This window comes from Eptesicus fuscus, chromosome 1, assembly GCF_027574615.1.
Source record: "Eptesicus fuscus isolate TK198812 chromosome 1, DD_ASM_mEF_20220401, whole genome shotgun sequence".
Classification (NCBI taxonomy): Eukaryota; Metazoa; Chordata; class Mammalia; order Chiroptera; family Vespertilionidae; genus Eptesicus; species Eptesicus fuscus.
Window position 1 is genome coordinate 10,694,220 of NC_072473.1, and position 17,235 is coordinate 10,711,454.

The 17,235-nt window shown below is 42.9% G+C and overlaps 1 protein-coding gene and 1 pseudogene across 1 annotated transcript; both read left to right on the top strand.

The window, feature by feature from the left end:
• The first annotated feature begins 7,555 nt into the window (after positions 1 to 7,555).
• Positions 7,556 to 10,417, top strand: LOC129148816 (glyceraldehyde-3-phosphate dehydrogenase-like). The gene is made up of 2 exons (XM_054714878.1): positions 7,556 to 7,672; positions 9,890 to 10,417. Exons 1-2 carry the CDS (start codon positions 7,556 to 7,558, stop codon positions 10,415 to 10,417), a joined length of 645 nt encoding a protein of 214 aa, XP_054570853.1.
• Positions 10,418 to 10,448: 31 nt separating this feature from the next.
• LOC103297811 (glyceraldehyde-3-phosphate dehydrogenase-like) lies at positions 10,449 to 10,901 on the top strand (annotated as a pseudogene).
• The last annotated feature ends 6,334 nt before the right edge of the window (positions 10,902 to 17,235 follow it).

Here is a 17,235-nt window from a genome sequence, read left to right on the forward strand (position 1 = left end):
GATGCCAGTAGAATCCTCACTCCAGTGGTGATAACCAAAAGTGACTCCACACATTGCCAAGTGTCTCCTGGGGGGCACAATTGCCATTGATATAGAAAACCTGGTGAAACAGTTTTTTTCTTGCTTGCTTTTCCGGGCTATGAAAATCTTAGAGACCAATGAAAAATAAGAACACATTAGGTCTTGGAATGTTCTATTTTGATTCTATTACTATAAATCTTATTTTCCCAATTGATTTTTAGAAAAAAAACAATTAAATTTCCAAACGTAGCTATGATATATAAACATTGATCCCTGGCAAATCTCATCTATCTGCTAATAGGTCAAAAGAACAGAACTTTTCATGAGGTTTTCCAAGAGTTTTCAGGGCCTCTCTCCGACCTAGTTCACTGAGGGCCAGGGTAAAACTACTCATTAGCAAAATGACTAATCCACAGACCTATTAGTTGAAATAGTCAGCAAGGGGAAAAGGAGAGTAATGTTTCCTGTGTACTGTTTTCTCTTTTAAAGCAGAATATGCATTAGTCTAATGAGTGGCCACATCCAAGTTGGTTTTACAAATTGGCAAGTTTGATCTTTGCTGTACAATACTTGCTTCCAGACTAATCAGGATTTCCACAGACCCTGAAGTGAAAGGAAAATGGTGGTGTCTCAGGCATTCTCTCCGCTAATACTGCTCCTTTGCCCCATTACCTCCTTTCCTGCTTCTTGATTGGGCTGCATGGCTATTCAGAAGGGGGTTGCGAAAGAAGGGCAGGGAAGCAAATGAGCATTTAAATCACTTAGCTTTTTACCCTGTGCAGGCCAGCCAACCATACCACCCACTGGCCACCCCCAGGATTTACCAACTGGGTCCTGACTGGAAACAAAAGGCATAGTCAATTAGGAGAAATCTAGGAGAGGTTAATGGAGAGACAATTTGCAGAGGTGTGGTCAGGGTTTAGGGAAATCTCAAAGGATTGAGACAAGTACCTTGGGACAAATAGCTGCAGGGAGCTGATACCACTCCCCTTAAGGTTGGAAGAGCAAAGAAGAGAGTAATAACGAGAACCCAAAGGGCAGTAGTGGGCTCAGCCATCTTGTGGAAGCTATTTGGCAAGTCAGGTTGACCTGGCAGGGATGAGACTTGGAAAATAAATCCCACAACCTCACATTCTCCTTGCCCTCAACTTCCTGCCACTATCTCCCATTGGATGAAGCCAACGAGAAGAACGAGGACAAGACAGACTGATGCATTTAGTAATGCAGTCCACATGGTGCATAGAGCAGAGTGGAGGAGGATAGAGAATGGATCTTGGGAGCAAAGGGAAGATAGATGTCAACCCCAAGGAACATCAGAAGCTCTCAGAGTGGGGAAGATGTCCTTTGAAGATTCTCCCCTGGTAATTTGGCCATGTCCCCTGGTGTTGAGATCACCTGCCTTAAAGTCTGATGGACTTTTTCCAAGCTTTCTAATCCCCTCTAAAGGGGTCCATTGCTGAACCACCCAGAAATAGGTTCAACTTCTACAATCACCATTCCATTCCCTACGTTTTCTACTAAACCCATTGTTCTGATTTCTACATGAGTCCACGGGGAAATCATTTGCCAATCTGTTTTCTCCTCACTTTAGTGTTCTTAGCCACTTAAACTCCATGTATTAATCTTGTATAAAGCAAACATTTCATTTCACGTTGGAGGACAAGAATATTCCTAGGATGTCTCCAGAACAGGCTTTGCAAAGTGAACCTTTCTGAGTAAGAAGTAGGCTGGACAATGTGCAGAGTTGGGGCTGGGTGAAAGTCAAAGTCAGGACTAACTGATTTCCCTTTCCCATCTGCTTCTCTGCAAGGAGTCGTTAGCACAGAACAAACTTTGTGTGCGCTTCTGGGGAGTTCATTCTTTGCCTTCTTTCTGACATACACACAGTCATACTGCCTTCTGGAAAAGCTGCCATATAGGATTAGTAGCACTACAAAAATATGAAACCCTGGATAACAGGAGAATTCTGTTTCATATACTCACCTAAATTTAAAAGTGTCCCTCAAAGCATCCCCACTCTTCAGAAATATCAATTACAATGTGTTTTCTTGTCAACCACTAAGACAGTTTTACAAGACATGATTTCTAAAGTAATTTCAATACAGCAATCTTCTCATATAGCAAAAAAGTGAATCTCACAAATAAAATGGATATGGGTAACTACTGTTTGTATCACTGAAACACAATAAGAAGAACAATAAGGAGGATATGTGAATCACCTTTCAGTTTACACTGACCTGTACAAAGTTACTTATTTTGTCATGGTAACACCTAGGCAAGTCATTAGTGTCCATTAATAAGTAAAACATTCATTTAATAAGCAACTATTATATGTAAAGCAAGACGCCAATTTCATGCCTTCCATTTTAAAAATAATTTAAACTAATAAATATTCACTTTTACAACTGAAGTGCAATGATAATTCTTGAATATTGTAATTGTTTCTATCCTTACTGTTTAGTTTTTAACTACTATATTTACAATTATCTGCATGTTTGATACACACACATATGATGATGTAGCTCTTGTTTTTGAGAAAATTATGCTGCTAAAATTATATCCCTAAAATACCTAAATTCCCTACTACACTTGAAGTTGACACAAAATCTTCTAATCTTTGTACTCTTCAGAATCTGCTGTGAATTTCTCATTTCTGGTGGGGCTAGTTGTGGGGCCTGCAAGCTATCTATATGCAAGACCAGTTTTACATGTAGGTGGAGTCAGTGGTTTATTATTTCAACAAGTATTGACTCAGGGCCGACTATCTGCCAGTCCCTTTGCTAGATGCTAGGAATGTAGTGTAAATGTAACAGGAAAGGTCCTGCTCAAATTCTAGTGAAGGAGACAGACAACGAGAAAACAAATAGGCAGTGTGTTTCCAAGGTGTGACAGTGTTATGATGAAAAACACAGCAGGGTAAAAGGATAGAAAGGACTGGGTGATGGCTGTCTTAATAGGATGGTCAAGAAAGGCCTCTCACCCAGCCGGTGTTTCTCAGTGGTTTAGAGTTGACTTATCAATCAGGAGATCATGGGTTCAATTCCTGGACAGGGCACATGCCAAGGTTGCAGGCTTGATCCCCAGTGCAGGTGTGCAGGAGGGAGCCAATCAATGATTGTCATCATTGATATTTCTATCTCCCTCTCCCTCCCCCTGCCTCTCTCTGAAATCAATACAAACATTTTTTTTAAGAAAAGGAGTTAATAGCCGAAACCGGTTTGGCTCAGTGGATAGAGCGTCGGTCTGCGGACTGAAGGGTCTCAGGTTCGATTCCGGTCAAGGGCATGTACATCGGTTGCGGGCACATCCCCGGTGGGGGGTGTGCAGGAGGCAGCTGGTCGATGTTTCTCTATCATCGATGTTTCTAGCTCTCTATCCCTCTCCCTTCCTCTCTGTAAAAAATCAATAAAATATATTAAATAAAATAAAAAAAAGAAAAGGAGTTAATAGCTACTTGCCTAAAGTCACACAGGAAGTGATTGGTGGAGCCAGTTGAACCCAGACAGCCTGACTCCAGCATTTAAACTCTTAGCCCTCCTATCATGCTTGTAAGTGGCTACCCGCCTACCATAAGGCCAGCCCTCCCAGTAGCAATTCCCACTTCTAGCTCTCAGCCTACAGAATAGAGCCTGATATTTATTAAAGGAAGATGCTACTCTGTGGTGTAACAGAAATGTAAGAAGCCTATTCCAGCTCATAGAACACAAGAAAATCATCAATCCCATCCCTTTCAATAGCCAGCCAAACTTTCCATACTTCAAATGAGTAAAAGATAGAACTGATTGTGTCCAGGAGGGTGTGACTCTACTGCCAAATGTCCTGGCTGGTGATGCTTTCCTCTCCTGCAAAGAGTGGGGCTCTTCCAAACAACACTAGTGTTCTCCACTCCCCCATGGCTGTGTAACTTAGTCAGGTAAGCCTGCCAAAGTCACACACTGCGCCTCATCCAGGGCCTGAAAAGAGCTAGTCCCACACTAAAGGCAATTTGTGAAACATAATTAATTGCAGATTCCTTTTGGAGCTGCTTAAGCTCCTTGATGTCTCAGATGTGTGGCCAGGATGGAGTTCTCTTTGGCAACTGAGCATCCTTTAACCTCCAGCTGAAAGAAACCAAGGGTATCACTCAGATCAAGTTTGGCTTTCCCAAGACTTGGTGGGGCAGGCTCAGATGCATGAATGGGGCTTTGGGGAGCCTACCCTTCCAGTAGATCCAAACCACACAGATCATGGAGATCTATGGAAAATAATATCTCCCTCATGAGCTGCCTGTTCGTGATAATTTCTACTTGGCTCCCCAGCACTCTGGGTGGGAAAATGATGCAAAGAACATTTTATTTCAGTAAAAGGGACAATGTGATCAGCAAAGTACATGCTCAGTAACCAAGCAGAAAGACTTTTCCCAACATAACATTTGCTTTCTGTTCAGAAAGGCACATTAGGCTTTGATTCTGCTACAGTAGCATTTCTAATATTTATTATATATTATTGTCAAACCACAAAACTAATATGGATATAGCTACCTATACATCTTTTCAGCTACTTATAAATTTATTCTCCAAACTGTAAGACATGGCTGTTATGTACCCTATTTTACAGACAAGTAACTAAGTTAATATAAACCCAAAATGATGTTAATTTTAATCAAGGTGAAATCAAACTTAGAAGCAGAGGACATTCAACAACATGGCTGAATCTTATAGATACTAAACCAAATGAAGAAGCCAGATAAGAAAGAGCACATATGATATAATTCCATTTATATGATGTTCAACAGACAAAACTAATTTATGGTGACAGAAATCAGAACAGTGGTTACTGAGGGGAGGGGTTTGGGTCTCTGGGTGAAAGAGGTGAAGGTACTAAGAAGCACAAATTGGCAGTTACAAAATAGTCATAGGGAAGTAAATAAAGCATAGGAAATATAGTTAATAATATTGTAATAACTATATATGGTGCCAGGTGGGTACCAGAAATATCAAGGGGAACACTTTGTAAAGTATATGATTGTCTAACCACTTAGCTGTACACCTGAAACCAATACATAGTATTTTTTAAATAACAGTGGTTACTTCTGGGAAGGTGGTATTAACTGCAAAGGCACCTGAGAGACTCTTCAGGGAAGCTGGAAACGTTCTAGATTTTTATTTCAGGAGCAGTTCTGCAGGCATATACAAATGTACAAATTCATCAAGCTGTACTTCTAAGACTGGTGCACTTTACTATATTTAAATTATCTCTCAAAAAAAAAGATGAAACAAACATGGAAAGGGGTAGAGTGAACATGACCTTCAACAAAGGAAGAAGAGAACCAGACATGATGTCATTTCAAATGACTATGTAAAAGCTTCTGAAATAAATAGGTGCTAAGATGAATGTGTGAGTCTTCAATATGCTAAAATATTGTCTCAGTCAAGGTACCGGCAGGAAATAAATGGAGCATGTGAACTGGGTACGTGGAAACAAGTTTAATAAAGGATGTATTCATACAGGGCTGGACAAGCACAACAAATTCCACAAGGAGTACCAGCACTGATCCCTCTAGGCTCCCAACAAGAAAGCCCAAGAGTAAGGGGCCTGTGGATGTAACTCCTGCAGGTCAGCTACCAGGGCCACAGCAGAGAAAAGGGGTGAAGGTGGAGAGTGGACTTCAGATAGTGGAAAGAAGATGCTCAGCATCACAACAAACTTAATTCAGACGGCTCCCTGCCCTGTCTGTGCTGAATGGGCATCTGCTGGGACTGTCCCTTCTCCAATTCCTTCTGCCCAAACTGCCTGCCCATTTCCTATACATTTTACATTTTCTTTGTGTTTCATGAATGGAGCTTTGGGGAACTCACCCTTCCAGTAGATGCAACCCACACAGAGCATGGAGAGCTGTGGAAAATAATGTCTCCCGCATGAGCTGACTGTTCGTGATAGTCTCTGGGCTTCTGTGCCTTTTATGTGTTTTGAGCATTTGATGACATCTCCCTACACTTATTAGCTAAGTTAACCACCGGCCAGTGCGGCCTCAATGAGGAAGTGACATTGGAGCCAAGCCATGAATGATGAAAAGGAGTTATCTGTGCAGAGATCTAGGGGAGACCATTCTGTGCAGAAGGAAGCAGCAATTTCAAAACTCTGAGACAGAGGGGTATTTGGAATGCTTAAGGGAAAGATTGTGCACCCCAGCATCCAGAGCTGAACGCTTCATTACTTGTCAGTTATGGGGAGACTCAAGTTCATTACCCCAGTCAGGCCCAGGGAGTCAGTCCTCCATCATTGGGTGGGGAGAAGAAGCCTTGCTTTGACAAGCTTCCAGTTCCCTGGACCCATTTTATCATTTGTAAACTGGAAGGTTGCTGGGCTTGTGCCTGAGCTCACCTCCTACTGTAAAAAGGTGTGACTCTTTCATCCTATAAGGAAAAAAAGGTGCAAAGTGTCATTAGTTTGTTTGAAAAGTACTGAGTGGGCGCCTATTGTGTGTTTGCTGCGGGGCCAGTGTAGCCTATACTCTCAGTGCGCCAACAGTAATGACCTTGGCACTCACCATCCCCGTGCCCGCTGCTGGCTCCCTCCTGCTAGCACTAGTCACTCTCCAGCTAGGGGCTTTCTCCCGTGATGGGAGCACATCCACCCTGCAAGGAAGGCCAGAGTGGCTGGGGGTGCCCCAGGAGCAGCCCTGGGCCATGATGAATGGGAGTGGGAAGGTCAATGCCCTGGCTTCCTCCCCCATCAGGTGGGACGCCTCTGAGGTGTGCTCCATGCCTGCTTATAACGCTGCTCAAGGGTGTGGAGTCCCAGTTGTCCTCAGAATAGCCTGCTCTTTATCACCCCTTGCATTGGCTCTTCTCCCTTCCCTGCCTCACTTCCTCACTCCTTGACCCGTGTTTTCCCACCTAAATGACTTGCATTTGAATCTTATTCTCAGATCCACTTCTGAAGGAGCCTCACCTAAGACAGCAAGTCACAGTGAGGGGTAGCAAGGAGTGTAAAGTATGTCTCCACCTATAAGGAGCTCACAATCTAGTTACTAGTTTTTAAAAATAGCAATTGAAGCCTTGAAATATAACTTCAACTTCTAAGAATACATCTCACAAAAATAAGCATAGTTCTGCCCAAAACTCAGGTACCAAAATGTTCATCCCTCATCAAAGCATCGAGAATGATAGATACAATTAGAACATGTAAATATCCTGTGGTTGGGAAATAATGTAATAAATAGCATTACATCCATACAGTGAAACACTATGCAGTCATCAAAAACCATGTTGTAAAATAATCCTGAATGACATGGACATGGTTAACAATAATATATATGTGCATAGAAAAAAAATACTAGAAACCAAAAAAAAAAAAAAAAAATCAAAGGATTAACAGATGTTTTTTCATCTCTGGGTTTATCTATACTTCCAAAGTTTCTATAAATAAAATGTATTTTCTTACTTTTCAGTGCATCATTAAGTTTACATAGTCTAAGATAAAGACAGTGTTTCTTAATCTTAGCACTATTGACATTTTGAGCTGGATCACTCTTTGCTGTGCGCACTGTAGGATGTTTAACAGCATCCCTGATGTCTACACACCAGATGCCAATGACACCCTCCAGATCATGATACCAAAAATGTCTCCAGACATTACCCATGTCCCCGGGAAGCAAAACCACTCCCAGGTGAGAATCACTGGTCTAAGAGAAACGAAAATCATAAACCAATGATAGCAGTTAATGCCCATGAAGTGAAGTAAGATTATTCAAAATCTTTTAGATTTGTGTGACTATTTTTTTTTTCATTTTAAAGAAACCAACGCCATGTCAACATTTAACCTAAGTAAGTGAGGCCACTTCCTCAATTGTGTAAAAGAACAGCAATTAAAAGATTCCAAAACATCATCTGTTCAGTTTCTAAGAGGTTTAGACTTTTAAAAGTTGAAGTCATGCTGGCCTCACAGGGTATTCATTTCCCAACTCTCCTCACACTGAACGAAAAACATGAGATGAACAGAACCCTCTGAAATGTTCAATATCAAGAACTTCCCAAGCGCCATAATTTTCAGTGATTTAACGGTGGTTCTGGGCAAGTACATAGTTGTAACAGATGCAAGAAAGTTCCCCAAGTGGATTGTGACATTTATATTAGCCTGAATGAAGAGGATTCCATCAAGACATGCTTACTGAGCGCCTACTGTGTGTCTAGCGCTCTTTTAGGCTCTGTGGATACGGGAGTGAGCAAGATGCCCAATATGCCTACCCTGGACAGACTTCCTGTTCTAGTGAGGGAACAGCCGATAAACAGGGCCCATTCACCTGAACAAGATCACTTCGTGGAGAAGATCATTAGACCAGGTGGAAGCAACTCGCTCATCCTAGGAAGTGCCTTTCGCTGGTGCAGCCTCTGGGCATGAGTGCAGAGACCAGAGACAGTCTGGTCTCATATCTGGCTCAGGCATCTATGCAAAGACCTGAGCCAGGTATGAGTCGGAGTATTTGAGGGCCAGAAAGAGAAGTGGCTGATCTATAGTGAAGAGAAGAAAGGCAAGAAGGGGTGAGGGGCAGGGCAGGCAGTTCCCCCAGGTTTTAGCAGGAAGTTCGCATTGCACTCTAACTGCAGTGGAAAGGCCTGGAGGGTGCTAAGGAGAGCCTGGCATCTGATTTGTGCTTTTAGAAGATCCCCTTGATCCTGTGTGGAGAGTAGACCAGAGCGGTGACAGTATCACAGGGAGGTCTGCCATTTGACCACCACAGAAGCCCAGGTAAGGGACTCACAGTGGTGGCCCAACTAGGTTGGAGGGGTGGAGGCAAAGCGGTGGCATTTGGAAGAAGATTCGAAGGGTTGGAAGCCTGCGTGGGCCTCACAGTACAGGAAGCTGAGGCAGCTGTGGTCGACGAGAGGAGACACTGTGCAGTTCCCGGCGTGGCACAGCATTTGGGCTGCCTAAAGCTGAAGCTCCAGGGAACGGAGCAGTGACTAATGACAGACCACATGAAGACCAGGGCCTTGCAAACCCATTTTTATTTTTAAATAGGCTAACAGCCAGGGAGTAGGGCATTTTGTAACTTCCTTGGGAGTCAAAGCCAAGTGGCGCCAGGAGCTCCCAGCTGTGTAAGCAGCACAGAGCACAGGCCAAAACACACTCATATTCTTCTGGGGGGAAAAATCCCTATTCAGTGGCTGATGTCTGAAACTCCACCATTTGAGATTTCTTTTCAGTTCAGTTGTTGAGTTCAGGAAAAAATGCAAATTTGCTTGCAAAAGACAAAACAGAAGACATGGATGGAGACTGGGCCCCAAGGAGCAGTGTGACCATGAACTTCAGGGCAGTCAGATGGGACACATTAGTTTGGGTTCAGAAACAGCTTTAGGGCCGTGGAACTGAGTAGTACTGAGGCTGCACAGTGGGTGACTGCTGGGTGAGCAGGTCTCAATGGAGTCAGGAGCTCAGAAGGAGGAAGCCGTCTGTTCAAACCTGGCAGAGTCCAAAGGAGGGCAAGAGGCAAGTGCTACTTCTGCCCACATCTCTTCAGGCAAACTCTGGCCTCCTATGCCTCGTCTGCAAATTGGAAGGTCCTTACCTCCTCCTCCCATGGCTGCTGGTCTAGCCCAGCCTTAGGCAAAGCTGGAAGCTCCTTTCTGGAATGAATCTTCAGGGGACCCACACAGGCAGCTTTTCCAGGCTCCTCTGGGTGAGCAACCCCAACATTTAATTCTAAAACCAAGTTCCAGAACAATTAAATGACAGAAATAGTTTCCATGGCTTTTGAAAACTCAAGCCTAATTATCTCGCTCAACTTCATCCTTTTAAATAAATTTTGCCAATTTTTCTTATCTTTTAATTTGCTAATTTAAAAAAAAAAAATCTCAACTGGCTCTCTGCTCCTGCTGTTCATCAGACAGCTGTGTCTTCCTGTGCAGTGCCAGCTGCAATCCTGAGACAGGATGGTGAAGGTCACAGTAAGGGGATTTGGCCATATTGGGTGCCTAGTCACTGTGGCAAAGTGGATACTGTCGCCATCAATGACCCCTTCATTGATCTGTACTACATGGTCTACATGTTACAGTATGATTCTATTCATGGCAAGTTCAAAGGCATAGTCAAGGCTGAGAACAGGAAGCTTGTCCTTAATGGAAAGTCCATCTCCATCTTCCAGGAGCGAGATCCCGCCAACATCAAATGGGCTGATGCTGGTGCTGAGTATGTGGTGGAGTCCACCGGTGTCTTCACTACCATGGAGAAGGCTGGGGCTCACTTGAAGGGCGGAGCCAAGAGGGTCATCGTCTCTGCCCCTTCTGCGGAGGCCCCCATGTTTGTGATGGGGGTGAACCATGACAAGTATGACAACTCCCCCTCCTGCACCACCAACTTCTTGGGCCCCCTGGCCAAGGTCATTCATGGCAACTTTAGCATCATGGACTCATGACCACAGTCCATCACTGCCACTCAGAAGACTGTGTGATGGCCCCTCTAGGAAATTGTGGTGTGATGGTCAAGGGGCTGACCTGAACATTATCTCTGCTTCTATTGTCACTGCCAAGGCTGTGGGCAAGGTCATCCCCGAGCTGAATGGAAAGCTCACTGGCATGGCCTTCTGTGTCCCCACCCCCAATGTGTCGGTTGTGGATCTGACCTGCCGCCTGGAGAAAGCTGCCAAATACGATGACATAAAGAAGGTGCTGAAGCAGGAATCAGAGGACCCCCTCAAGGGCATCCTGGGCAACACTAAGCACAGTTTGTCTCCTTTGACATTAACAGTGCCACCCACTCCTCCACCTTCAATGCTGGGGCTGGCATTGCCCTCAATGACCACTTTGTCAAGCTTGTTCCCTGATATGACAATGAATTTGGCTACAGCAACAGGGTGGTGGACCTCATGGTCCACATGGCCTCCAAGGAGTAAGAGCCCCCTGGACTGCCAGGCTCAGCAAGAGGAAGAGAGACCATGTGCCCCTGGGTCCGGGTGAGGCTGGGTCCCGGGTCCGGGTGAAGCTGGATCCCGGGTCCAGGTGAGACCATGCGCCCCTGGGTCCGGGTGAGGCTGGATCCCGGGACCGGGTGAGGCCATGCACACCTGGGTCCGGGTGAGGCCGCACCCCTGCGTCCGGGTGTGACCAAACCAGAGGGAGTCAGACCTGCATTACCACCATTTGTCCACCATCCAGAGCTGAAAAGTCAGTGCCGACATATACACACAAAGAACTGTTGGTCCAGAAAGAAACTCACTACAGACTGATTCATTTGCCTGTCAGCATAACTATTATTGCTCGTCTCACATTAGGTTCTTATAAGTATATTTCTAGTAACCCATGATCTCACTCATCTAGGGGAAATGATGAACAACATAGACTGATAAACAAGAACAGACCCAGAAACAAGGAGGCATCGATTGGACTGTCGGGCCTCAGAGGGAGGGTAGGGGAGAGTGGGGGTAGTGGGGAGAGATCAACCAAATGACTTGTGTGCATGTATACAAGCCTAACCAATGGTTAAGGACAACAGGGGGGTGGGAGCATCCATGGGGAGGGGGGTGGGGGATGGGAATGGGAGGATGAGGACAAATATGTGACACCTTAATCAATAAAGAAATTTAAAAAAAAAGAGGAAGAGAGACCCTCAGCTGTTGGGGAGTCCCTGTCCCAAATTGATCTCCAACACACTAAGAAATCTCCTGACCTCCACAGTTTGCACCCCAGACCCCTTGAACAAGGGAAGGGGCTTAGGGAGGCCTAACTTGTCGTATACGATCAATAAAGTGCACTGTACCCCCACAAAAATCTCAACCTAGGAAGTCATTTAAATGAAATTCATTGTTATTTCAGTCTCAGTCATATTTTTCTCTACATTTTTCCCTACTTGTTCAACTGTAGGATACAGAAGCCCTGAGACTAGAGCTCAGACTCTAGATTTATATTCTATTCATGTTGCCTTCCCGCCATTTATTTTCACATTTTTATTAATTCTTTCTTTCACTTATTTAATAAATGTTTAGCCCTGGCTTGGTGGCTCATTTGGTTAAAGCATAGTCCCTAAGGTTGCAGGTTCAGTTCCCGTCAAGGCACATACCTGGGCTGCAAATTTGATCCCAGGTCCGGGTGAGTACTGGGCAATGTTTCTCTCACACATTGATGTTTCTCTTTCTCTCTCTCTTTTTCTCTCCCTCCCTCCCTCTCTCTCTAAAAAAAATCAATAAAAAAACATATCCTTGGGTAAGGATTTAAAATATAAAAATATATTTTTTAATTTAAATAAACATGCAGTTTAAAAGTAATATTTATTTACTTATTTATTGAATTCTCATTATATCAGTAATTGTAGTAGAGGCTGGGGAGGTAGAAAAGTTAGATATTTGGTCTCTGCCCTGGAGGACCTGTTTGTAGGCACAAACAAGACAACGAAATGAAAGAATAGTGGTATAATTAAAATATGTCCAAAGCACTGAAAATATATGTGCTAAATTTTAATTTACACTTTAACTTACTAAGTAAATAAATCCTATAAGTTTATCACCACATATTTCGCAATAATATCTTATTTGGATAAATGCCAAGAGAATTCCCTTCCCCCACAAGAAGCTCAATCTTTTCCATTTCTTATGTTAGAGTGCCATCTAATGGATTTTTCATGTAACTGCCGCGTCAAATTTTTCTATTTCTTGTGTTAGAGTGCCACCGTGTGTAAATTTTGTATACTGCAATGCCGTTTTATGTATTGTGTTAGAGTGCCATCATGTGGACATTATATGTAATTGCATGTCCTATTATTTATTTATTTTCTTTTTTGCTATACATCGCCCCCCACTGGAATTATCTAGTAATTGCAGAGTGATCTTTTTTTCTGATTGAGTGCTACCAGGTAGAACTTTCATGTAATTGCATACAGATGTTTTTCTGTACTCTGTTTAGAGTGCCACCCAATGGAATTTTACTATAATTTCAGATCAGAGAAATTTTTCCTATTTTTCAGGTTAGAGCACCACCTGATAGGATTTTCATGTAATTCCAAATCAGCTATGTTTTTCCTATTAGTTATTCTCCCACTTTTCAAAAGTTTGTGTTGACTCTTCAATTTTAGAAAGACCGACCTTAATACCTGTTTTATACTGACCAAAAGAAATCCAAAGATTTTTTTTATGAGAAAGGTGAAAATAGCATTCATTTGTTGTGCAGTGAGCCATTATTGGTAAGACTTTAGATCAACAGTAGGCTATTAGTAAAGTTTTGGGGGAGTCAAAAGTTATACTCAGACTTTCAACTATGTGGGGGTTGGCACCCCTAATCCCCTTCTTGTTCAAGAGTCGAGTGTGTGTGTGTGTGTGTGTGTGTGTGTGTGTGTGTGTGTGTAAACAGAGTGAGAAGGACAGAGGGACAGAATGGGTAAAGAGAGACCAGTAACCAGAAAAACATCTAATTTGGAATTACACAATTCCACCAGGTGGCGCCCTACCCTGATAAATAAGAAAAACTCTGATCTGCAATTGCAGGAAAATTCCATTGGGTGGCATTCTAAGAAAAGTGATAAGAAAAACATATCTATGGAGTTACATGAAAATTCTACTTAGTGGCACTCAAACGGATTAATAGAAAAAATATATACTCTGCAATTACAAGATGAATCCACTGGGTAACACTGTAACATAAAAATAAAATAAATACTATTCCCACCACAAAAAGGGTTCCCTTTTCTCCACATCCTCACCAGCACTTGTTTGTTGATTTGTTGATGGTAGCCATTCTGGCAGCTGTGAGGTGATACCTCATTCTTGTTTTAATTTGCATCTCTCTGATGATTAGTGAATGAGCATTTTTTATATGTCTGTTGGCGATCTGTATGTCCTCTTCAGAAAAGTGTCTATTCAGGTCCTTTGCCCATTTTTTAATTGTAGTGTTTGTCTTCCTCTTGTTGAGTTGTATGAGTTCTTTATATATTTTGGAAATTAACCCCTTATCAGATGTATCATTGGCAAATATGTTCTCCCATACAGTGGGCTCCCTTTTCATTTTGATGCTGTTCTTTTTTTCTACGCAGAAGCTTTTTAGTTTGATGTATTCCCATTTATTTTTTTTTTCCTTTATTTCTCTTGCCCTAGGCCAGCGGTCAGCAAACTGTGGCTCGCGAGCCACATGCGACTCTTTGGCCCCTTGAGTGTGGCTCTTCCACAAAATACCACGTGCGGGCGCGCACGTACAGTGCAATTGAAATTTCGTGGCCCATGCGCAGAAGTCGGTTTTCGAAAGAAAATTTCAATCGAAATTTCAATCGTACTGTTGATATTTGGCTCTGTTGACTAATGAGTTTGCCGACCACTGCCCTAGGCGATGTATCAGTGAAATTCTGCTATGTGAGATGTCTGAGATTTGTCTGCCCACTTATTCTTCTAGGATTTTTATGATTTTATGACTTAAAATTAAGTATCTTATCAATTTTTAGTTTATTCTTATTTATGGTGTAAGTTGGTGGTCACATGTCTTTTTTTTTTTTAATTACCTATCCAAACTGGGGCAGCCACTATGGAAAACAGTGTGGGGTTTCCTCAAAAAATTAAAAATGGAACTGCCTTTTGACCCAGTGATCCCATTTGTAGGGATATATTCTAAGAATCACGAAACACCAACCAGAGAGAATATATGCACCCCTATGTTCATAGCAGCATTATTTACTGGAGCTAAGATCTGGAAAGAGCCAAGTAACCATTGGTAGATGAGTAGATAAAAAGCTGTGGTACATTTACATCAGGGGATATTACTCAGACATAAAAGGAAGGATCTCTTACATTTTGTGACAGCATTGATTGGCGTGGAGATTATGATGCTAAGTGAAATAAGTCAGTCAGAGACCAAGTATCATATGATCGCACTCATTTGTGGAATCTAATGAACAAAATAAACATGAATAAAATAGAACCAGAGGCATGGAAACATGGAACAGACTGATGAAACTCAAAGGGAAGGAGGATGGGAGGCAGGAAGAGATTAACCAAAGAACTTATATGCACATATGCATAACTCATGGACACAGACGATAGTGTGGTGAAGGCCTGGGGTGGGGCGAGAACCGGGTGGTGGTGGGCAATGGGGAAAGGGAAGACATCTACAGTGTAATGCTCTCAACAGTAAAGATTAAATAAAGAGATAGGAGAGAGAGAGAGAGAGAGAGAGAGAGAGAGAGAGAGAGAGAGAGAGAGAGAGAGAGAATTCTGCAATTGCATAATATCTCCACCAGATGGCACCCTAACATAGAAAATAGGAAGAAAAAAAAAAAAAAAGAACTGTAGCTACATGGACCTGCCACCAGATGGAAATCTAATTTAAGAAATTGATGCTTTATCTGGATCTATTTTCTGGGATGGAATGTGAGAATTTGCGTTTCCAATATGTTTCTTGGTTTACGTTGATGCTACTTGTCTGGTACTGAACTTTGAGAACCAAGGAAGTACCCACTCACATCGGTGGGGAGCTCTCCCTGTCCCACCTGTTGCCTGTGGAAGTGGGCTGCTTGCGATGTCATGAAAAAAAAGGAATTTTTGAGCCTCACACAGGAGGATGAGGTATGTAGAAAGCTTTGTTTTTGTGGAATTAAACCCCTGAGTTTCACAGGTCCCACCTCCCTTCATCCCGCCACGGAAAAAGTGCCATTTTGTCTTCAACAGAGCTAAGATCAAAGCCAATGCTCAGACTCTCTGCTCCATATTAAAGCACAGTCCAGTCCATATCTGGCCAGGATAGCTTGTCTTCCCAGCTGCTGTCTATCAGTCCATTGTGCATGGGGTCTGCAGGGCCACCTGGCTATGGAGGGAGCAGAGGCAGAAGCAAAGCCAGAGGAACAAGAGGAAGCCTAGAGAGCGAACCCTAGACAAAGGAGATTATGTTTTACCACATTTCACAGGCTTGCATTGGCTTCACTTCCTCTAGCCAATGACCTCTGTCTCCAGGTTTGACTGACAGGCATGTTCCCTGTGTCACTTTGTGACTGCATGGATATACTTAGCGATTATAATGCTAATAAGCAAAATAAGCCAGTCAGAGAAAGACAAATATCACAGGATCTCACTTACATGTGGAATCTAATGAACAAAATAAACTGTTGAACAAAATAGAACCATTGGCATGGAAACATGGAACAGACTGACGAATCTCAGGGAAGCGGAGAGGGAGGCGGGAAGAGATTAACCAAAGAACCTATATGCACATATGCATAACCCATGGACTCAGACAGGAGTGTGGTGAAGGCCTGGGGCAGGGTGGGCAGCAGGTGGTTGTGAGTGTTAACGGGAAAAAAAAAAACATTGAAACCTGTAAAGAATTTTAGTGAGTTTATTTGAGCCAAACTGTGGACATATGCCTGGAAGCAGAACCTCAATAAATTGAGATAATGCTCCAAAGAATGGCGGGTTACATCTGTATTTATACATTGCCATCAAAGGAGGGACATAGGTGGGCTACATGAAATTGATTGGTGATGGATTAAGGAGGTGGGATAAAGTCAAACGGTGGGAAACCCCTGGGATTGGATAAAAAGTAAAATGATGGACACGTACTTAGGTGGGTACAGGAACAATTAGCATGATAATGAAGGAATTTGAGGCATCTGTCCTGGCGCCCACCACATTTGGTTGTGCCCCAGGGGCTCAAGCAAAAGAGGAAGTTACAAGTTACCCAGACATCTCACAGATATGTTATCTAAGAGGCAAAAAAAGTCAAATGGGCTCAGGAAAGATCTAAGTTGCTCTTTGTCAGGGAAAATATCAGCCTAGGAATGACTGCCCACTATAACCTGTTTGTAGTTAAATATTTAATTTTCAGACCATCTTTTGTGGTTATTTTAGGTCTCTGAGTTTTCAAGACTGCCACACAGGCCTCCCCTGAGCTTGTCAGGTTAGCAGGTGGCTTCTTTCGTTCACATGAGCAATAGGGAAAAGGGGGGACATCTGTAATATGCACAACAATAAAAGTTAAATTAATAAACAAGCAAATAAATACCTTTATGCAGTTACATGACATGTCCACCAGGTGGCACCCCAACACAAGAAATAGAAAAAAGTTAGACCTGTAGCTACCTGGACTTTCCACCAGATGGAAATCTAATGTAAGAGACTGATGCTTTATCTGGATTTATTTTGTGGGGTGGAATCTGGGAAGTTGTGAACCCCTTTATCTAGGGGATTATGTTTTACCACATTTTCACGGGCTTGCATTGGCTTCATTTCCTCTAGCCAATGACCTCTGTCTCCAGGTTTGACTGACA